Source organism: Suncus etruscus, chromosome 7 (genome assembly GCF_024139225.1).
Source record: "Suncus etruscus isolate mSunEtr1 chromosome 7, mSunEtr1.pri.cur, whole genome shotgun sequence".
NCBI classification, from domain to species: domain Eukaryota; kingdom Metazoa; phylum Chordata; class Mammalia; order Eulipotyphla; family Soricidae; genus Suncus; species Suncus etruscus.
This window is the reverse complement of record NC_064854.1, coordinates 95224405-95248706: the sequence shown is the minus strand read 5'-3', so window position 1 is coordinate 95248706 and position 24302 is coordinate 95224405. Positions and strand designations below refer to the sequence as shown.

Here is a 24302-nt window from a genome sequence, read left to right as displayed (position 1 = left end):
CTGGGTCAGTTGCATGCAAGGCAAAACACCCTACTGCTGTGCCATCGCTCTGGCCTCCAAGAGTGATTCCTGAGTACAGAGCTGAGAGTAATTCTTGAGCACTGTAGGTTGTGGCCCCAAACAAATCAAACTAGTAATTAAAAGTTCTAGAATATACAGATTATGAACAAATAATTATGAACTAATACATAATTACCCATTTAAACAAAGGGAGGGATTTCAAAGGTAACATAAATCTTCTATAGTTGCAAACAAAATTGTGATTTTTTTTTTAAATCAAGACTAGCTCATTTATTTATTAATTTATTTATTTATTTTGGATTTTGGGTCACACCCAGCGGTGCTCAGGGATTACTCTTGGCTCTCCGCTCAAAAATTGCTCCTCAAAGGCTCAGGGGACCTTTTGGGAGTCTTTAATTCGAACCCAGGCCCAACCTGGATCAGCCATGTGCAAGGCAAGCGCCCTACTACTGTGCTATTGCTCCAAAGACTAGCTCTTCTTAAAGTAATTAAGAACCCAATGGTAAAACTGACTGGAAGCCTAAGAAACTATTTTGATAACACATAAATTTGGATTAAGAATTTAGTAAAATTTTTTTTTTTTTTTTTTTTTTTTTTTTTTTTTTGTGGTTTTTGGGTCACACCCAGCAGTGCTCAGGGGTTATTCCTGGCTCCAGGCTCAGAAATCGCTCCTGGCAGGCACAGGGGACCATATGAGACGCCGGGATTCGAACCGATGACCTCCTGCATGAAAGGCAAACACCTCACCTCCATGCTATCTCTCCGGCCCCTTGTTTTTGTTTTTATGGGCCACACCCCACAGCACTGACAGGTTACTCCTGGCTCTGCTCTCAGAAATTGCTCCTGGCAGGCTCTGGGGACCATATGAGATGCCGGGGATCTGTTTGGCAGCATGCAAGGTAAACACCACCCCTGCACCATTGCTCCAGCCTATGTGCATAACTTTTTGTTTTGTTTTGATTTTTTGTTTTTGACCCAGTCTGGCTCTGCTCTCAGAAATTGCTCCTGGCGGGCTCAGAGACCATAAGCGTTGCCGGGGCTTGAACCCAGGTGTGCAGGGCAAATGCCCTACCCGATGTGCCATCACTCCTGCCCATCTTTGTAAAGTTTTAATAGGTCCAATAAGCAATTTATAAATTTTCAAATTTATAAATTTTCAAATTTAATAATGATTCAACCAAGGTTTGATTCATAGGTTATTCAGTAACCATTTTCAGATGCCCTAGTCTCATTTTTTGTAGCTATCATGAAGAACAGCTTCCAGCCTTTTGATAGTTCTGACTAGATAAACAAATTGTTACCTTGCAGGAATTATCCTGTGTCCATTTGGGTCCTTCAGAGATCAGCCCGAGGCAAATTTATAAGCTAACAAGTAAATAAAAATGTACACCACTGTACACAAGGAAGAGATTAAGCAAAGCCAAGTAACTCCTTCCTTCCTTCCTATTTTATTAACATAGAGGAAGGTGAAGAATATAAAAATAACTGAGTATTGAAGCATGAAACATTACATACATGAAATAGGATGCATGTGACTAAAATTCATAATATGAGTATAAAATATAATTCTTAAAAAGGACTTTACTTTTAGAAAACTTTTTTATCAATTGCTCAAAACTAAAAAGTCTAGATGGTCTCAGCAAAGTTTAGAAATAGAGATATTATTTATGGAGCCGGAGAGATAGCGTGGAGGTAAGGCGTTTGCCTTTCATGCAGAAGGTCATCGGTTCGAATCCTGGCGTCCCATATGGTCCCCCGTGCCTGCCAGGAGCAATTTCTGAGCATGGAGCCAGGAGTAACCCCTGAGCACTGCCGGATGGTGACCCAAAAACCACACACACACACAAAAAAAATTAGAGGTATTATTAAAAAAAAAAAAAGAAATAGAGGTATTAAAGGCATTCAGATATAAAATTTCTCTAAACTTGATCTTGACTAAGAGATCAGAGGGCATAGTTACTTGACATTGATAAAATTTGAATAAGATGGTTAAGAATGACCAAAACCACAAACAAAATAGAAAAGCATAGTTTCTCTAAATAAGGGACAAGCAAGCCAGAAAGAAATTAAAAAACAAACAAATAAACAAACAAAAAAAGGGAATTTCAAATAAGCCCAAGTGAGGAGAGAAAAAAAAATATGAAACATTAGCCAATATTAACATTAATGACAAAATAAAGTGTAAACAATAAGGAAATAATCAGAACTGCATTTTTCCTCTCACACCTTGTATTTTGACACCTTCTGCTACTCAAGAGCTGTCCCTTTATTACTTGTGGGTCACTATTGATGGTGCTCAGGGGGTCCTGCAATGAAATTGAACCAGGGCTTCCTACCACAAAGTTTGTGGTCAGCTCCTTGAGTTCTGACCGCACTTCATTCCCTACTAACTTTTTTTTTCCCATTTTATTTTATTGAAACTATTGTGATCTACAAGGTCTTTCATAGTTGGGTTTTAGACATACAATGAATTAGGGCCAGTCCCACCACCAATGTTGATCTCCCTCCATCATGTTCCCAGAATGTATCTCATACCACTACCTTTTGCCCCCCCCCTCCAGCCTGCACGTATTATAGACTCATTTACATTTTAGATTGTTAAAGTTTGGATCTCCCACTGTTTTTAAGCAGATTTACTGATTAGAAAATAAAAAGCAGCAATATCAGAACAGAAGTACTGACAGAACAAAGAAGAATAATCTATGCTGATAAAAAAAAAATCTCAAATATATAATAATCTTAAAATTTGTAGCAAAATGTATTTTACAAACTTGGTGATTAAAATAATTGAATGAAATTATATGAGGACTGGGTAGCTAGTACAGAAATTAAGATCTTTACCTAGTATATGACTAAACCCAGCTCATCCCCTAACATCACTGAATGCATCACTGGGCCCTGGAGACCCCAGTGGAATGGTCTGGGTGATCCTGAGCACCACAGGATTTACTTTACAATCCTCAAGGAGTCCTCACACTAAACCAACCTAGGTGGCTGACAGTCGCCAGGAGGTAAAGCTCCTCCCTACCCCCAGCAAATATAATTCTCTGAGAAAGTGTGTCTTTCCTAATTTGACCAGTAAATTAGATTGTCAACTTGGATGCCCACAGGAAAAAAGTGAATGGCACAAAGAATGTGGATTGTTGGATGTAAGACAGTAGTGAGATGAGAATTGCATAGTGAACTGAACTTGTGTATTGGCACTAAAATTCACACTTTTTATATCACTTTGACAACCAAACAGAACATTTTTGTAGCTTGCATGTTACTAATTTACAACCTCAAAGTCAGTAAAAGAGCAAAAACTTTGAGGTTATATATAATATACTTAATAAATGTATGAAATCAGGGACCGGAGCAATAGCACAGCCATAGGGCATTTGCCTTGCACGCAGCTGACCAAGGACGGACCTGTGTTCAGTCCCCAGAGTCCCAGATGGTCCCCCAACCCAGGAGCACTTCTGAGCACATACCCAGGAGAAACCCTGAGCACTATTGGGTGTAGCTCAAAAACTTAAAAAAAAAAAAAGTGGGGCCGGGTAGGTGGCGCTGGAGGTAAGGTGTCTGCCTTGCAAGCGCTAGCCAAGGAAGGACCGCGGTTCGATCCCCCGGCGTCCCATATGGTCCCCCCAAGCCAGGGGCGATTTCTGAGCACATAGCCAGGAGTAACCCCTGAGCATCAAACGGGTGTGGCCCAAAAACCAAAAAAAAAAAAAAAAAAAAAAAGTATAAAATTGGAAATCACATTCTTCCTAGATTTCTACTTGCAGAGGTTGATTATTTACTGTGTAACAAAAATGTAAGATATAAAATTATGATTTTTGTATGTAATCATCATCAGTTGGTAGTATGTGTGATAAAATGCCTGATTATTTAGAAATCAACTCCTTTAGAATTGAGGTACTATTTATCATAATCTGTACAAAGGAAAAATAAAAGAGCTTATAAATCAGTGGAAATAGACAGATTTCATAGCAGATCTGCAACAGATCTAAATCTATACTCAGAAGAAAATATATAATCATAGAGTGTACTGCCCTTTTCCCCCAAAGAATGAGGGAGTACAGAGATAGTGCAAGTGGCCTAGCACAGCCTATCACAACCTAGCATGGGCAGTGCTGGGGGTTGGATCCCTGGAACTTTGTAGCCCCCAATGTACTATCAAGTGTGGGCCTAATGGTCCCCTAATGCACCTGAACTGAACTACCTCACTGTCTCTGAACACTAAACCCTGCTACCTAGCATTTGCTGTCCGGATGTCCTTGAACTTTACTATTTAAAAAATAATAACTTTCAGTTACTGGGAAGATATTGACAGACAACTATTCGTATATGTTGCTATTGGCAGTGTGCATAGTATTATTTTTGGAAAGCAATTTGGCACAAGCTAGATAGAAAATATACTCTACTTTTGACAAATCAGTTCCATTTTTGGAATTCTGTTCTCTAGAAATAAATGCTCTTGTACTTTAGTATGTAGTAAATGTAGAAAAGAATTTTTTTTTTTTTTTTTTTTTTTTTGGTTTTTGGGCCACACCCGGCAGTGCTCAGGGGTTACTCCTGGCTGTCTGCTCAGAAATAGCTCCTGGCAGGCACGGGGGACCATATGGGACACCGGGACTTGAACCAACCACCTTTGGTCCTGGATCGGCTGTTTGCAAGGCAAATGCCGCTGTGCTATCTCTCCGGGCCCAATTTTTTTTTTTAAATATGGAATGCTTCACGAATTTGCGTGTCATCCTTGCGCAGGGGCCTTGCTAATCTTCTCTGTATCATTCCAATTTTAGTATATGTGCTGCCGAAGTGAGTTTTAACAATAATAATTTTGGGTTGTAGTAACTCAAAAATAGGGATAGTCTGAATGTCCTTCAGTAGGAACTAGCTGAATTGATTTAATGCATCTTTTTTTATATTCTATTATTAAAAAGAACTATATTTTGGAGATATAGTGAAATGAGTACATCAGATCAATTTCTACTATTCTAGAAAGTTAGAAATACACTATATCAGAGCCAGAGAGATGGCACAGCGGTAGGACGTTTGCCTTGCATGCAAAAAGATGGTAGTTCGAATCCCGATATCCCATATGGTCCCCCAAGCCTGCTGGGGGTGATTTCTGAGCATAGAGCCAGGAGTAGCCCCTGAGTGCTGCTGGGTATGATCTGAAAACAAAAACAAAAACAAAAAACCCCCCACTATATTATATTGTGATAAAATGTGATCTACAAAGGAGCACTGACTGGTTTGTTGATGGCATATGTGATGACCTCAAATGATATATAACACATTCACAATCCCCAGCAATGTCCCCAGTTTCTTTCATGTCCTTACCCTCTCATCCTGCTTCCCCATCCTGCCTCTCTGACAGATTTTTCTTCTCGAGATGATTATTTTTATATTTAAAAAAATTTAAATAATAGTAAGGTTAGCCAAGAGTAGGAAAAGATGCTGTATCTTTCCTTTCTTCCTTCGCACCTACACTTGGCATTGTGGTGTTTTGGGGACAGGGATTCTACCAGGATTGGATCATGTCCAAGACAAGGCAAGTGCTTTAATGCCTGTACTGTCTTTGCAACTTTAAGATTACTGTATTTTTCTTAGGATGAAGTGCTGAACAAACACTTAGGATGAAGTGCTGAACAAACACTTTCAATGTTGCAGTTTGATTTGAAGAGTAATATGAAACAACATAATTTTTGTCTTTTGCATTTTGGGCCACACTCAGCGATGCTCAGGGGTTAATCCCACTGCTACTCAGGGGCAGTACTCCTGTAGTGCCAGGGATTGAACTTGAGCCTCCTGTTCATCAGGCATATCCCCTAGCTCTTCAATCTTTCTCTCCAGCCCCAACATACTTTTTCAGGGGAGGGGGGTTAGACCACACTTAGCAGCGCTCATGGGTTACTGTTGATTATGCACTCAGAAATCACTTCTTGGCAGGCTCGGGATCATATGTAATTCCAGGGATCAAACCTGAGTTGGCTGTGTGCTCTGCACTTGATCTTAGCCAAAAGGTCGAGAAGTGTGATCTGGCTCCCCAACATACTTTTTTTTTTTTTTTTTTTTTTTCTTTTTGAGCCTGTGATGCTCAGAGGTTTTTCCTATCTATGTGCTCAGAAATTGCTCCTGGCTCGAGGGACCATATGGGACGCTGGAGGATCGAACCTTGGTTCAAGGTTTGTCCTAGATCAGCCACATGCAAGGCAAATGCCCTACTGCTATGCTATCACTCTGACCCCTACCAACATTAAATTTTTAAGCATGTCTTAGCCCCTTTGCTCTGGAGTGAAGAAATGATTAACACCACCAAGAAAGTGCAGAACATCAGGAATCTAGGGTTTACTGTAAGGTGAGCTTTGAATTCTTCTTTGGGACTGAGAAATTATTGGTTTAATTAGTATTGTTGCCCTTGTCAAGGATGAAAACACTGGATTTGGGGAATCGGTTCTTTCCCTTCTAAGGCTTGATTATATTTTCTTTCTTTCTTTCTTTCTTTCTTTCTTTCTTTCTTTCTTTCTTTCTTTCTTTCTTTCTTTCTTTCTTTCTTTCTTTCTTTCTTTCTTTCTTTCTTTCTTTCTTTCTTTCTTTCTTTCTTTCTTTCTTCTATCTCTCTTTCTCTTTCTCTTTCTCTTTCTCTCTCTTTCTCTCTCTCTCTCTTTCTCTCTTTCTCTCTTTCTTGTTTTTGTGTCACACCCGGCAGCGTTCAGGGGTTACTCCTGGTTCTATGCTCAGAAATCACCCCTGGCAGGCACGGGGGACCATATGGGATGCCGGGATTCAAACCACTGTCCTTCTGCATGCAAGGCAAATGCCTTACCTCCATGCTATCTTGCGGGCCTCGTTGATTATATTTTCTTTGTTTTTGTTTTTATTTTTTTTTTGGGCCACACCTGGCAATGCTCAGGGGTTACTCCTGGCTGTCTGCTCAGAAATAGCTGCTGGCAGGCATGGGGGACCATATGGGACACCGGGATTCGAACCAACCACCTTTGGTCCTGGATCGGCTGCTTACGAGGCAAATGCCGCTGTGCTATCTCTCCGGGCCCTGATTATATTTTCTAGCGGTGGCTGCAACTCTTCCATCCCATGTGTTCTTCCACAATGTAACTTTGCAACTTCCTCCATCCTGAAATTTGAACTTTTTTGGGGGGGTCGGGGGTCACACCCAGTATTTTGAACTTTTAATCTGAGCAGTCGTTGGACTGTTCCAATGAGGAGAATAGGACAGATGAAACATCATGTGAATGCCAGGGCTGCCTTTTCAGAGGATGTGCAGGCTTTCCTGTTTGCAGTACTTGCACTTGGACCTTGGAGTCATTCTACAATTCTAGTTATCTGAGACTTCCACCTTGGTGAGAAAACTTCAGTGCTTCCATTCAGATCTCAGTTGAGCTCATTTCCGATGTGTCATGTCAAATGTGGTATTACACTTTTTTCTGAATTATCAGTAATTATTTTGCTATATTATATATATGTGTAAAAAATGCATGGTAGCCAATATACATGTTTTATTTTATCTGTTGTCTAATTTCCTTTGCTGGTATCTGATTACTTTTGTTTTAAACTAGTATACAGTACCATTTTCTCCTTTTTCTAATTTTTATCATAACACTGATTTACCAACTAGCTCATAATACAGTTATTTCAGTCATTAAATGTTTAAACACCAATCCCACTACCAGTGTAACCATCCTTCTCTAGTCTCCCCACCATAGCGTGCTTCCATGCAGGCACAAACAAATGTACTAAACACTGCTTGTTATAACACAAAGACACCTGGAATGATTAAATCTTAGATCAACACAGGTCACTTTGAAACGATGGTTATATCTGCTTGTGGTATTACTAAGTCAGTGTCTAAAAATTTACTGGGCTGTTGTGATTTAGTGCTAGTTGAACCTTCTGTACTACTAGTTAGGCTCACTGAGGTGAATAGATTATGATATAACTTCGCCACCAGATTTCCTGTGGTACTATTGACTAACATTACAAGATACTGAGGTGTTCCTTGGCTATGTGATTCAGGATTTAGAGATCTAAAACCAATTAGGGGACCTGGGAGTTATCAGTGACCACTGGGACATGGTGGCAGAGCTAAGCCATTTTTTTTTGCCAGGAAGATGGCAATGGGAGGTGGGATTGCAGAGATTTCCAATCGTGAGATGCATGTAAAGGGGCTCAATGTTACTCTATTTTAGCAGGAAAAGCCCGGAAATTTCATCTTTGTAATCTGATCTCACCTGAGAAGATATAACTGCTCATATTATATTATTTAAGTCACAGAGTTGGGTCCTTTCTGTTGAGGGGGTCAGTGGTGGCATTAGACTACTGTAGTGCATGCATTAAAGGGGATCTGACCCCACCCCTCATTTCTGATACTGCCACAGAGCTATCAATGTGGACTGGACCATCTGAGAAGTATCAGTGGCCTTTATTTTTCTTCTCTACAGCTCCATTTCCTATGTGCTAATTACATATCATTATATTTTAACCAGGAATTAACTCAGAATTTGTCAGAAAGTGTTATAAACATTGTTTGTGTGATAGTTGTTCCCAGCATCTATTTCCCTCTTCTTTCAGGAATTTTCTTAGAATAATTCACCTTTTTTTCTTATTGTAGTGACTCAGCCTGTCATAATGACTTCAGTGAGAATAGTCTGAATCAGAATGCACAGTGGGTGGATATTTGGGGCTTCTGAGAGGCACCTCACTTCCCTTGGCTTGGATGGTATGCATCTGTGAGCCCTGACTCTGGCAGGACATCATGCTATCTTGAGGACAGGGCAACTCATTGATAAAAGTTACCTGTTGAAGGCAGAAATAGGAAATGGACTTTGGGGCACCCTTGAGTTGAGCTGTACCAGAAGCTATAACTCCATTTGGATTTCCAGGTATTTTTTTATTGGGGGGGGTCACACCTGGCAGCGCTCAGGGGTTACTCCTGGCTCTACACTCAGAAATCGCTCCTGGCAGGCTCAGGGGACCATATGGGATGCTGGGATTTGAACCACCATCCTTTTGCATGCAAGGCAAATGCCCCACCTCCATGCTATCTCTACAACCCCTCCAGGTATATTTTTTATTGTTGCAAGTTTGGATTGAATTTTCTATTGCAATAAAAATATTCATAATTCATAATAAACATAACTGCAACATTTTTGAAATTCTGGGTAGCATTTTTAATAGGAACCTTGCTAAAATCTAAGGGTTCTCAAAGCATTTTATTCAATGAATGGTCCAGATAATGTGAGGCATAATAGTAGGAAGAATTAGGAATGTTTCACTTAAAAGTAGGCTAGCGTGATAGTACAGTGGGTAGGGTGTATTTGCCTTGCATACGGCCAACCCAGGTTTGATCCCCAGCATCTCATATGGTCCCCCGGAGCTTGCCAGAAGTGATTTTTGAGTGCAGAGCCAGGAGTAACCCCTGAGCGCTGCTGGTGTGCCCCCTCTTCAAAAAAAGTTTGTTAGCAAGGGAAAACAAAGCTGCCTTCATGTGATATATTTGTTCTTTTTGGTTCCAGTTTGATTTATTACTGGAATCAACGTGTGCCATGTTTTGTAGATAGAATTCAGCCCAATACAAGAATGATTTGTCCACCTGTTTGAACTGCATAACAGTAAATGGGACTAATGTTGGATTATCTGTGTTGAAAACTAAATCACTGCATAAAGTGCTATTATTAGTTCATATATTATAAACTCAAAAAGAAAAGAAAGTTCTCCAAAGGTCTATTTTGATCTATTACTGATTTTTTTTAAAAAGAGAAGATGTTATTCAAATAAATAAGATTCTGTACCTTTTATTTTCATTTTCCAGGTTGCAAATTTAATTATGTTCAGTATCCTTTTTAAAAAAAAATAGTATGCTGGGAATTGAACTTAGTTTTCATGCATTTAAACTATGCACTTACTGTTGGACCACATCCATGACCTTAGGATCAATGGTTATCTTTGAATGGAGGCATTTTCTTTGTGATTTCTATGACAACACTATCACTGGCCCAATTGCATAGTTTATGGAGTCATTCCCAGTTCATCAAGATTCACAAATCTGAAACCAATCTTTTTCATCTCTGCTGAGGAGGGTTAGTATTATAGAGAGGCAGATCTTTCAAGTCCCTGGAGCCCCACAGACCACTGCTCTTCCTCATTCCTGATGCTTGCTGTCAAGACCAAGGAATTACTGGGAGATGCCTGCTCCTGAGTTAGATGATGAGTGTTTTCTTTGGCACATGCATGAGGAGTATTATGCTGCATGCCTGTGAATTCTAGAACCAGCTGTTCCTCTAGCACTTGAGCTTCAGTGGAATTAGATGTTTCTCTCTGCTTTGTTTGTTTTTTAATTTTTGGGTCACACCCGGCAGCACTCAGGGGTTACTCCTGCTCTAGGCTCAGAAATTGCTCCTGGCCGGCACAGGGGACCATATGGGATGCTGGGATTCGAACCACCGTCCTTCTGCATACAAGGCAAATGCCTTACCTCCATGCTATCTCTTTGGCCCTGCTTTGTATTTTTTAAAAGCACCTAGAGAGTTGCCCTTTCAGTGCTGTTATGCCATGTTGACTTCTGGAGATGATGATCTGTAGCTGCTGGTGGGGACTGCTACCATTATCTCTTGCAATACTACTACTTTGCCCTGCCTTATCTCACCTTTAAGGGAGTCGTAGACATCTTTAGTTCAGAAAAGTCCCACTGGAGGACTGTTCCAAATTTTCATGAACAGCGACAATATTTCAAAAAAGATTAATTAATTTCTACTTATAAATTATTCTTATCCAGTTGATAACTGGAGTCTGAACAAAATTAAATTTTCATACTGCAAAAGACAAAGGAGAAGACATTTATCCTTTTACAGAAACCTTCCCTAATTATGGGTGCTACTGTCTGCTTTTCGTGAAGCAAACTAAGTGAACGAGTAATTTATTTGGCTCGTTTATATGTGTAGGATTCCTTAGTGTCTTGTTTTTGTTTTTGTTTTTGTTTTTCCTCCTCTGTGTAGTCTTCAAAGAAAGTTTATTCTAATTTTAGCATGTAGTACATACCAATTTTTAGAAAATACTCCATTGAGAGTTTCCAAAGTGCAGTTCAGCTAAGGAAAGTCTGCAAGCAGGTGTGGCCTTCTGTTTTGATAAGCCTTTTTATTCATGTGCCAAATAGCTGAAGCTTATTTCTTTTATCTCATTTGCTCTAAGTCCAAAGGACCTGTGCTGCCTATAAACCAAGGTTGCTGATTGCCTGCTTCCTTACTTTATTCACATACATTCTTTTTTCTTTTCTTTCCGTCCTTCCTACTGGGAGTTGAACCTATCTTCACATATACAAGACACTGTGCCACATCCATGGCCCTACTACTCTTTTTTTTTTTTTTTCTTTCTTTTTTTGGATTTTGGGCCACACCCGGCAGTGCTCAGGGGTTACTCCTGGCTGTCTGCTCAGAAATAGCTCCTGGCAGGCACGGGGGACCATATGGTCCACCGGGATTTGAACCAACCACCTTTGGTCCTGGATCGGCTGCTTGCAAGGCAAACGCCGCTGTGCTATCTCTCCGGGCCCTTACTACTCTTCTTTATCTTAATTCTTATCAAAGTCATATACTGAAAATAGTACTGGCAGGTATGCAGTGAAAAATTCAGGAGCTTTTATTCATTTGGTTCAACCTCTGTGGAAAACAGTATGAATTTTTTCCCAAAAATTAAAAGCAAGTCTGTCCTATGACCTAGTGATTCTATTCTGTGGTGTCTTTTTAAGGAACTCAGGACATAAATTTATTGTGTGGCAAATGGCTGGCCTATGTTCAATTCCTGATACACTTTGGTTCCCCAATCCCTCCCAGAGTGATCCAGGAGTGATCCAGGAGTGATACATGAGTGCAGAGACAAGAATAAACCCTGAGCATGGCTGATGTGCCCCTCCCCCAAAAAACCCACATTAATTCAGGAAGATATTGTATACTTTTGTTCATTGCAGATTTAAAAAAAAGAACCATTCAACATCAAATGAGCAGATTTAAAGAAAAAATGTTGTAAATCTAGACAAGTACCACAGAAAAACAAAATTTTAGTTTGCTGCAAATTGAATGAAACTGGGTGATATCAGACTAAATAAGAAGGACAAATAACAGTTAATCTCATTTGTAGAATAAAAAAGGGATAAAGTAAGGGAATAGACAGTTCATAATGGAAGCAAACCTGACAATTCTGCATAGAGAATTGAGTAGCCTAACAGGGTTGCAGGTGATCAGAAGGACCTAGGAACAGCAATAGAAGTATATTTTATGTCCTGTGGAGTGTGTGGTACAGCAGTATTATATGCCTAAAACATGAACATCAGTGCTCTGATTTATCATTCTATATCCAAAGATTGTTTCAATTTCAAAACTAAATATGACAAGTCCTTATAAAAAATAAGACCGCTGCCCTACCTTTTCTTTATTTTTGTCTTGTTTTTCAGAGGTACTTTCTATCTTCATTCTACTTTATAATTTTATTAATATTTTGTATTGGAGCCACACCCAGAAATGTCCTGGCTCAGGGGACTATATGGGGTGCCCAGGATCAAACCGTAATTGGCTGTGTAAAAAGCAAACAATCTACCCATGATATTATTGCTCTGGCCCCTGCTATTTATATTTTATAATAATATAAAATTATTTTTAATATGCATTAGTTTTTAGAATGTTTTTAGGCACAGCAAAATTGAGACTACATTACAATACATACCCTACTATCCCCTACTCAGTCCCTTCCACCAACTTCCCCTACCAGAGTAGACATTTGTAGTCCAGTAAACCTGTTTTCATACAACAGATCTCTGAAAGTCTATAGTTTAATTTAGGGTTCAGTCTTGGTGGTGGTATACATTCTGTGAGTTTGTTTTTGGACCACACCTGGTGACACTCAGGGGTTCCTCCTGGCTATGTGCTCAGGAATCACTCCTGGCTTCGGGGACCTTATGGGATAATGGGGATAGAACCAAGGTTCATCCTGGGTCAGCTGCATGCAAGACAAATGCCTTACCATTGCGCTATCACTCTGGTCCATACATTCTGTAAGTTTGAACTAATTTATACACCATAATATTAACATTATAGTATAGAATAGTTATAATATCATAATACAGAATATAGTACAGAATTTATCCTCTGTGCTTTGCCCTTTTTTGTTGTTGTTTTTTAGGGCCACACCCATTTGATGCTCAGGGGTTACTCCTGGCTAAGTGCTCAGAAATTGCCCCTGGCTTGGGGGGACCATATGGGACGCTGGGGGATCAAACCGCTGTCCTTTCTTGGCTAGCGCTTGCAAGGCAGACACCTTACCTCTAATACCACCTCACCGCCCCCTGTGCTTTCCCTTTTTATTTTATCCTTTACTCAACCTCAGGCAGCCATTTACTGTAAAAAAAAATAAAACTTTTACTGCAGTAATATGATTTATAGTAGTATGATATTTATATTTTAGGCTTACAATGTTACTGCACCACACCTACCATAAAAGTCCGTTGGCAATCACTCTTACTATTCATGGTCTTATTTTTTCTAGAGTGCCATATAGGTGAAATAATATAAAATGTAAATTTTTAGATTGGCTTCTTTCAGTTAGTTAGTTAGTAGTTAGTTAATATTATGCATTTAAGATTCCTTCATATCTTTTCATGAATTGATAGCTCATTTCCTATTAGCATTGAATTATTTGTATACTATTGCCTGAATGTATCACAGTTTAATTATTCACATGCTGGATGGCATCTTGAAAAACTTGCTTCCATGTTTGAACAATTCTGAATAAGCTGCTATAAATGTCCCTTTTTGGGGGGGGGGTTTTGGTTTTTGGTTTTTGGGTCACACCCGGCAGCGCTCAGGGGTTACTCCTGGCTCTATGCTCAGAAATCGCTCCTGGCAGGCTCAGGGGACCATATGGGATGCCAGGATTCAATCACGGACCTTCTGCATGGAAGGCAAACTCCTTACCTCCATGCTATCTCTCCGGCCCATAAGTGTCCCATTCTAAGTTTCTTGTTGGTATAACTTTTAGCTTGTTTGGATAAATACTGAGTGTGATTGTCTGATTGCACAGCAAGAGAAATGTATCCTTTTTCAAGACATAGACCTTCTTTCAAAGTGGCTATACCATTTTGTTTTCCAATAAGCAACTTATGAGAGTTGCTCTATATGTTGCTCTATATCCTTGTCAGCATTTGGTCTCGTTAGTGTTTTAGGTTACTCATTTTAATAGTCATGCATTATAATTCATTGTTTTAATTTGTAATTCTCTAATGACATAAAATACTGACCATCTTTTCATATGCTTATTTGCTTTCTATATCCATTTCTAGTGAGTTGTCTGTTCAGTTTTTTTTTTTTCATTTTAATCGTGACTTATTTCTTTGTTATTTCTATAAACTCATCTTTATGTCTTTATTGTCCACTATATATAGTATCTTTGAGTCCAATTATATAAGATGAGGATGGGTATTATTGTTCTTAATCTTTCTATTAACTCTCCAATTTGTCTGATACCCTAATTATTTTATCTGTATTTTGTGGGGGTTTTTGCTAGCAAGGATGAAAATATCCAAATGTTTGATGAAGTAACCTTGCATACGATAGCTGTTTGTATAACTAGAACTAATGTTTTCTGGCTCCATCTATACTATTTCCATCAGAGTTCTCCCTTGTATTTGAAGACTTCAGAATCATAAACATGCAAAGCATAATAAGCAGTTTGAGCAGTTGGAACTCTTGAACCACATCGCCAGGCCCTCTTGCAGATTCTTGTTTATATGAAATTTCTAGGTTTTTCACTATTTTTTGGGGGGGGGGGTCACACCCGGCGTTGCTCAGGGGTTACTCCTGGCTGTCTGCTCAGAAATAGCTCCTGGCAGGCACGGGGGACCATATGGGATACCTGGATTCGAACCAACCACCTTTGGTCCTGGATCGGCTGCTTGCAAGGCAAATGCCGCTGTGCTATCTCTCTGGGCCCAGTTTTTTTTTGTTTTTGTTTTTGTTTTTTGTTTTTTGGGTCACACCCAGCAGTGCTCAGGGGTTACTCCTGGCTCTACACTCAGAGATCGCCCCTGGCAGGCACGGGGGGGCCATATGGGATGCTGGGATTCGAACCACCGTCCTTCTGCATGCAAGACAAACACCTTACCTCCATCCTATCTCTCCGGCCCACTCTTTTGTTTTGTTTTTTTTTTTTTTTATACTTTACATCCAAATAAACATCCCATTTTTCTTTTTTTTTGGTTTTTCGGGCCACACCCGTTTGATGCCCAGGGGTTACTCCTGGCTAAGCGCTCAGAAATTGCCCCTGGCTTGGGGGGACCATATGGGACGCTGGGGGATTGAACCATGGTCACAATCTTTCCTTAGCTAGCACTTGCAAGGCAGACACCTTACCTCTAGCGCCACCTCGCCGGCCCCAACATCCCATTTTTCTAATCTTATTTAAATATCAGTGCAACTCTTCAACCTCCCGTGGGAGACCCCCGACCCGCGGGGGTGTGGAAATGAAGGTTGCTAGTTATTAGTGGGTTCACCCGAGCAGAACCGACCTGTAAAGAAGAACTAGAGAAGTTAGTAAGAGAAGCCCTCAAGACTGCACATGCTGTTCAAAAGGGAAGTTTATTGTTGGGGGATCAGCTTTTAAGGGCTGAAATACGTCAGAGGGTGTTACAGGTTTTTCCACCAATTACAATTACCAGCATTCATTAGCATAAACTGGGGCAGGTAATAGGGAGGGGCAAAGAGGTAGAGAGCACGTTTTTACCTGAAAGCATAAGATTCAAACAGAGTTCTATAAATTATACCCAACAAGCATAAATAGAACATTAGCTGTAATCCTAATAACCTTATTGTAACACAAAGGCAAGTTGCTCTATATTTTTTTTTTCTGGCTGGATGTATTGGGCTGCTTTGAATTACTTTAGTATTTGTCTATTTCCTTTGTTCTCAAGACATGGGCACCTTTGGTCACGTGGGTGACCAGATTAGGAATTACTGAGGTGTCCTATGTTTTAGGTTTCATCAGCTAGGCTCCCCACATATCAGGGTTTACAAAATTGCTCATAGTACAGTTGTTTCCAGCATTCAATGTTCCAACACCAATCCTGCATGCAAGGCAAATGCCCTACCTCCATGCTATCTCTCTGGCTCCACAAACACTTTTTTGTTTTGTTTTGTTTTGTTTTTTGGGTCACACTGGCAATGCTCAGGGGTTACTTCTGGCTCTATGCTCAGAAATTGCTCCTGGCAGGCTCGGGACCATATAGGATACCAGGATTCGAATCACTGACCTTCTGCATGCAAGGCAAACACCTTACCTCCATGCTATCTCTCTGGTCCCACAGACACTATTTTTAATTGCATCTTTCTAAGCATGCTTCAATGTTGCTCATGTTGTGAGGAAAGAGGCTGGGCTTCTCTATTTATTTGATCTTGAATGTGTCCTGAGTTCTTGCAATAAGTATGTGAGCAAATCTAAATCATCAAGTCTATTGTAATCAGCATTCAACCAGAACCACTTATGTTAAGCAAAGAAGTTTGGAGTTCCCCACCATTACAGGAGATTCTGAGTCATAGTCTTAGTAGCACAGCTCTGGGCCCTTCATGACCCCTGTTTCCTTCTGATGCAAAGTGAGGTTTGATTAGCTAATTCCTAGGGCAAACACTTTTATGCTTTTATGGTTTTTTTGAGGGGAAGGAGGTAGGTGCCCCATGTCCCCTGGCAGTTTTCCAGGTCCTCTTGCATTCTTCCTAAGCCTTCATTTTTGTATTATCTCGTTTGTGATTTTATGCTAATTTAGTTATGCTTATTAAACAATTAGTTGATATTCAAATTGCAGAGAGGAGAGGTCCTTCTGAAGAGAATTAGTTTGGAAGTTATTGGTATATGGGTGGGTTTTGTTTGTTTGTTTGTTTGTTTGTTTGTTTGTTTTGGGGGGGTCACACTGGATGACTCAGGGGATACTCCTGACTATACACTCAGAAATCACCCCTTGCTTGGGGGAATGAATGGGATGCTGGGGGAATCTAACCGAGGGGTCTGTTGTCCTAGGTTAGCTTTGTGCAAGCCAAACACCTTACTGCTTGTACCACTGCTCCGGCCCCATATGGTGGTATTTAAGGCCTTGAGATTGAGTAGGATGCTAGGAAAATGTTTAATAAGAAAAAAGTCCAGGGTGGAGAGAGCACAGCAGTAGGGTTTTTGTCTTGCACGAAGCTGATTCAGGATGGACTGTAGTTCAAATCCTAGTATCCCATATGGTGTGCCTGCCAGGAGTAATCCCTGAGCACTGCTGGGTGTGATTCCCCCCCCCCCAATGAAAAAAGAAGAAAAAAGAAAAGAAAAAAGGCCTAAGATCTAGGTCAGAAGAATTTCTAAAATGTAAGATAAACTGTAGAGGACAGGAGGAAGAGCAAGCGAGGGAGACAAAGGGTGGCAGCTGAAATGAGAGCAGCCAAGAGTGTGACATCAAAGGTGTGTTCAGACAGAAGGGAATTATTCTGCTCTGCTAAAAGGATGTACAGTGTTTGTTCTGTCAATGACATGGAGAAGTCAGCAGTCTTTTGGCTGAGGAAGGGGAACAGAAAAAACTAATGCAGTTGATACACTCAACTTTTTTTAGGATTCTGCTTTGGAGGAATATCAGCTAATATCAGATATTAGCTTAAGGAATATATGAGTTTCAGGTTTTAAGAAATTGTTTGTTTTTATGGGGGGGATTTGGGTCACACCCAGCAGCCCTCAGGGGTTACTCCTGGCTCTATGCTTACAAATCGTGCCTGGCAGGCTCATATGGGATGCTGGGATTCAAACCACCATCCTTCTGCATGCAAAGCAAATGCCCTACCTCCATGCTATCTCTCTGGCCCGAAATTGTTTGTTTTTGCAATACCTACAACCACCACTGAAGTGCTCAAACCCTCGATCTAGATTTTTTTTTTTTTTTAGTTCTTTTTGGGCCACACTCGTTTGATGCTCAGGGGTTACTCCTGGCTAAGCGCTCAGAAATTGCCCCTGGCTTGGGGGGGACCATATGGGACGCCAGGGGATCAAACCGCAGTCCTTCCTTGTCTAGGGCTTGCAAGGCAGACACCTTACCTCTAGTGCCCCTCGATCTAGATTTTTTAATTGAAGAGAATAAACATGTCTAAATGTCAAGGAGATTTATAGAGAAGAAAGTATTTCCATGAGTCATATGAGTTTGGACACATGAGAATACTGACTAGAGTTGTGTCATATTGGAAGGTGAATATGATAAATAAGGTTGAATATATTAAACAAGTTTAGGGCAAGATTGTATTTGACTTACAAGTAAAGTCTTAAAATTGATTGGACAAAGAAATACTTAATAAGTGTTTTATGAATCTTGTATGAAGGCTGGAATCAGGAATATCTGTGAGAAAGTTTCAGAAATTTACATGGAACATTCTAATGTCCTGGATTAGTTTCATACAAAAAGGGAAAATACGGAAATCATTTCAGAGACAGCTAGTCATATATTTTAGTCACCAATTGACTACAAAAAAAATGGGAGAAGTTTTAAAATGACTTAAAGTTTTTGTATGTTCTTTTTCTGCAGTGAATGAACCTAGGTCTTATGCATGCAAGACATTTACTTTAACTGTGAACATGTCCTTGGCCCTAAAGGTTACTTGATCTTTGGCACTATCAGATACGAATGAAAATATGGTGCCACAGATTGGACCCAGGACCTTGCTCATCAAAGCGTGTGCTTTTCCACTTGAGCCACATTCCTGGCTGATCATGTACTGTTTTTATTTTGCATTTGCCTTTTGAATTTAATTTTTGTCATCATGATTTCTAGTGAGTTCCTCACTTTATTTTTAACTTTAAACATATTTTAGGGGTCGGAGAGATAGCACAATGGTAGGGCATTTGCCTTGCATGTGGGTCCCAAACCTGGTACGGAGCAACTTCTATTCCTGTTATTCCATAAGGAGTGATTTCTGAGTACAGAGCCAGTAGTAACCCCTGAGCATCACTGGATGTGACCCAAAAACCAATCAATTAATAAATAAATAAACTGCTTAAAATATTTTTAATCTATATGAAGTTTGCCTAAGCATTTTTTCCTAATAATTATTACTTAGACACCATGGTTACAGACATGTTGTAGTTGAGTTTAATTTTTAGTCCCTCTCTTTTGGCTAACATCACTCTGCATGATGCTCTTCATATTTATAAAGCAGCAAATTACATGATTTTGACTTTTTTAATATTCAAGTAGTATTTTTATACACACACATGCACACTTTATATAGTTTATCTAGTCATCTGTTCTTGGACACTTGGCACATCCAGGTGTGACCCCAAAAAACTAAACAACAATAAAGGAAAAGGAAAGAGTTAAAGTGTAGCATAAAATGGATCAGCTGTTGTGTGTTTTCTTCCCACCTTCAAAACCAGCAAATGATTTTGGTGATATTGTAATGGCAAATGCTCTGATAACCAAGTCATGAATTTTACGTTGGCCTCTTAGTAAAGTAAAACTTTGTCTTCCAGTTTTTAGTATAGGTCCTTACCAATATTACTTCACTGATAGAACTGGTATTGAAAACATGTTATTACATACTGATTTTAATTTTCATTTTATCTTTTTCTGCAATGAGTGATATGATGCAAATAAGACATCTGGACACCTTTGTGTATCCTCTGTGTATTAAAGTACTCAAATTTTTCTTAGTTACTTAGTTTTAAATAGTCACTTTAAAATCATAGGTTTTCTGTATACTAATAAGACATTTTATCATTTAGTATGTTGAAGTTTTAAAAGTGCTCCCCTCAAAGACAAGCAACAAATTACCTTAGACTTCACATTTCATTTCAATTTTAGGATGTCTTCAGATGAGACATCTTCACATTCATGTTCTAGGAGTTGTCTTGACAGTGCTGATTTTGAGCGTCTGTACTATACAGGGTTGTGCTGCTGCTTTTGCACACTGTATGTGCTGCTAGTCTGTGGGATCAACCTTCCTCTTACCTTTCCCACATGTGGAGGCAGAGAGTGTTGTTCAAAGCCTTTGCTCCAAGATGCAAAGTTGTGTGAATCAATCACAACATCAAAGTTGAGTAAGAGCTATCAGTCTTGACTCATCAATTGGTCTTTGAGGTTGTATGATTGTTGAGAATTTTTTTTTTTTTTTGGTTTTTGGGCCACACCCTGTGACGCTCAGGGGTTACTCCTGGCTATGCGCTCAGAAGTTGCTCCTGGCTTCTTGGGGGACCATATGCCGGGGGATCGAACCGCGGTCCGTCCTAGGCTAGCGCAGGCAAGGCAGGTACCTTACCTCCAGCGCCACCGCCTGGCCCCTGTCGAGAATTTTTGTTTACATTTTAACAAGTTGGGTTTTGTTTCTAGAGCTAGTGTAAGATTTTTTTTCATTTCCTATAGAAATAAAGTTTTCATGTCCAGAAAACATGAAAATATTCTCTGTAGTAATATAAGTAAAAAATCAAAATACAGTAAGATGAAAAGAATAGTAATAGAAGTATAAAAAAGTTCTCTAATTCCATTTTCCATTAGTATTCTAAATTTTGTATATCTCCATATACCTTTAAAATTTAAAACTGTTGGGGCCGGGCGGTGGCGCTGGAGGTAAGGTGCCTGCCTTGCCTGCTCTAGCCTAGGATGGACCGCAGTTCGATCCCCCGGCGTCCCATATGGTCCCCCAAGAAGCCAGGAGCAACTTCTGAGCGCATAGCCAGGAGTAACCCCTGAGCATCACAGGGTGTGGCCCAAAAACCAAAAAAATAAAATAAAATAAAATAAAATTTAAAACTGTATTGCAGATCAGTGTAATACCTCCTGATGTCATTTGGTCATTTTTCTCTATACATAACTATAAACTTACTTCAATTTACGCTCAAAGATCAGTCTTGCTTGTCTTAGCATTATTTATGCTTTCAGATATCATCAATATATCTGTTTACAGTCAAAATATGCTAATAACAAGTTTTTAAAAAGTATTTATTGATAAATTAACACTGGGCTGTATGTTATCAAAAGACTTTTAGTTGCCATCATCATCAATTATTAGACTTACATGGTCCCTCACTCATGCCCAGTAGTATTTTATAAGAACATCCAGGAACATTTTCATGTGTTTGCAGTGACCTTAGTTGAGGTGTGTGCTTAGGTATGTGACTTCTAATGTAGTGTACGCAACTGTGATTGGGATGGTTCTGCTGAGCAGTTTTCAGGAATGCTTGGAGTTCCCTTCCTCACAGTAAAGGGCTGTGGAAGCAGGTAGCCAGAAACAGGATGCTGGGATTCTGGTCTGAGAAACTCAGGCCAGAAGGGAATTATTTGGATGGTTTTCAACCACAGACTGGTGCTAGTCTGGAGAAATTTTCTGCCAGTCCCCTGAAAATGTACTGCTGAAGACCTGTCAGTAGCTTTCAACTGCCAGTTTGTGAACTGGTGTCAACACAGATAAAAAGGTTGAAAGGCACTGATGTAGAGGAGAAGGAACTGGATGAAGAACAATAGGCCTCCCATCCTGTTTACCATGTAATTGACATAATTTGAGTTGTATTATAAATATGATTGCTTTATTTCACTGGTTTCTTCTTCTGTCTTTAGGGGCTGTGACTACAACCAAACGAACTGGCATTCCAGCTCCTCGAGAGCTTTCAGTTACTGTCTCAAGAGATAGAACTGTGCCACGTGGTCCCTCCAACCCAAGGAAATTAGTGTCCAGCCCAACTTCTTCCAGCACACCCACCCCTACCAAGCATCTGAGAATCACTTCTACAAGACCCAAGCAAGAGAATGAAGGTGGAGAAAAGGCTGTGCTGGAGTCACAAGTTCGGGAGCTTTTGGCAGAAGCCAAAGCTAAAGATAGCGAAATTAATAGACTTCGAAGTGAGCTGAAGAAATGCAAGGAGAAAAAGACTCTGGATACTGAAGGAGCTGATACCTTAGACCCAAGTGTAAGTGGAACATTAGTCTCACCATGTGAGTCAGAGCCTTTGCTAAGAGCTCTTGAAGAGAAGAACAAGGATTTTCAGAAAGAGCTGGCTAATTTAGAGGAAGAAAACCGAGTTTTGAAGGAGAAACTGACTTATCTTGAGCACTCACCAAGTTCTGAACCAAGTCACACTGGTGATAGCAGCTGTCCAACCTCTGTAACTCAGGAGTCCAGCTTTGGAAGTCCACCCGGAAATCAGCTGTCAGGTGAAGTGGAGGAGTTTAAGAAAAATATACATGAAAATGCATTACGGAAGTCAGGTTCTTCAAGTAGTGACGTCACCAAAGCTTCTTTATCACCCGATGCCTCTGATTTTGAACACATCTCAGCAGAGACCCCATCTCGGCCCCTTTCTTCCACTAGCAACCCCTTTAAGAGCTCGAGGTGTTCAACTACAGGGAGTTCCCCTAACAATGTGAGTGAATTGTCCCTGGCATCTCTTACAGAGAAGATCCAAAAGATGGAAGAAAATCACCACAGCACAGCAGAAGAGCTGCAGGCTACTTTGCAAGAATTATCGGACCAGCAGCAAATGGTGCAGGAATTGACAGCTGAAAATGAGAAGCTGGTGGATGAGAAGTCTCTTTTGGAAACTTCCTTTCATCAGCATCGAGAGAGGGCAGAACACTTAAGTCAAGAAAATGAGAAGCTGATAAATCTTTTACAAGAGCGAGCAAAGAATGAAGAACCCAAAGCTCAAGAAGGAAAGATTCTTGAACTGGAGCAGAAGTGCAAAGAGATCCTTGAACAGGGTCGATTTGAAAGGGAGAAGCTGCTCAATATTCAGCAGCAGCTAACCTGTAGCTTAAGGAAGGTTGAGGAAGAAAATCAAGGAGCTTTGGAAATGATTAAGCACTTGAAGGAAGAAAATGAAAAGCTAAATGGGTTCTTAGAACTAGAAAGGAGTAATAAGAGTGTGATGTCCAAGACTTTGGAAGAACTTGAAGTTACTGTGGAAGGACTGAAGATTGAAAATGGATCTTTGAAAATTCATTTGGAGAATGAGAAGCAAAAAGCTGGAGAGACCTTTCCCACGGGGCCAGTGGAGGTGGAATGTGAAGTTCAAGAGATGTTGAAACTAACTCAAGCTGAGAAAGATCAGTTGGAACTGTCTTGCTCTGAACTCAAAAAAGAATTATTGAAAGCAAATGGGGAAATTAATCGGGTCTCAAGTCTACTAGCCAAGGTAAAAAGAGCTTTCTCTTCTCCAGTACTTGTATATCCTTGTTAACACTTTCCTTCTTGATCTTGGAATTCAGAGCACAATCCTCTGATGGACAGTTTTGCGTATGAGTTGAATATCTATCTTGAAGACTTATTAGATTTTGGGTTGGCCACGAGATACAAAAATAAAATACAGGGGCCGGGCGGTGGCGCTGGAGGTAAGGTGCCTGCCTTGCCTGCGGTAGCCTAGGACGGACCGCGGTTCGATCCCCCGGCGTCCATATGGTCCCCTAAGAAGCCAGGAGCAACTTCTGAGCGCATAGCCAGGAGTAACCCCTGAGCGTCACAGGGTGTGGCCCAAAAACCAAAAAAAAATAAATAAATAAATAAAATAAAATAAAATACAGAGACTGGAGCTCTAATACAACTGTAGGGTGTTTGCCTTGCATGTGGTTGACCTGGGTTCGATATCCAAAATCTCATATGGTCCCCTGAGCCTTCCAGGAGTAATTTCTGAGTGCAGAGCCATGAGTAACTCGAGTCCTACCAGGTGTGGCCCCAACACCTCCCCACCCAATGAAGTACTCTTATTTCTATCTATAGTCAGCTCAAATTGTAGTGGGGATATAATGAATTAAATGAGTAGGTATAAGTCAGGATGAAGTTTTTTTTTTTTTTTTTGGTTTTTGGTTTTTGGGTCACACCCGGCAGTGCTTAGTGGTTACTCCTGGCTCTATGCTCAGAAATTGCCCCTGGCAGGCTCAGGGGACCATATGGGATGCTGGGATTCGAACCACCGTCCTTTTGCATGAAAGGCAAACGCCTTACCTCCATGCTATCTCTCAGGCCCCAGGATTGAAGAATTTTGACATTTCAGATGTTCCCCATTAGTTGAAATTCTTCATAGTTATCCTGTATAAATTACTTTTTGAATTTAATATTTTGAACATATTCTTATCCTTAATCATTTTACATAATTTTTTGACTTTCTTTTTTTTTTCTTTATTCTTTGTTTTTGTTTTTTGGGGTTTTTTTTTGGGTCTTTGGGCCATACCCGGTAACGCTCAGGGGTTACTCCTGGCTATGCGCTCAGAAGTTGCTCCTGGCTTGGGGGAC

General features: G+C 40.2%; 1 protein-coding gene and 1 non-coding gene across 4 annotated transcripts in view; one reads left to right on the top strand and one right to left on the bottom strand.

Annotated features, from left to right (window-relative positions):
• Positions 1-24302, top strand: part of SPECC1 (sperm antigen with calponin homology and coiled-coil domains 1) — a 305354-nt gene that overhangs the window by 182118 nt on the left and 98934 nt on the right. For all 3 annotated transcript variants that reach the window (XM_049776822.1, XM_049776823.1, XM_049776824.1), the window contains one exon: positions 21635-23208. In XM_049776822.1, the coding sequence (XP_049632779.1) occupies positions 21635-23208 (1574 nt within the window). The remainder of the gene's footprint in view (positions 1-21634; positions 23209-24302) is intronic.
• Positions 4726-4828, bottom strand: LOC126015230 (U6 spliceosomal RNA). Its single transcript, XR_007498117.1, has one exon. It is a non-coding gene; the product is annotated as a U6 spliceosomal RNA (small nuclear RNA).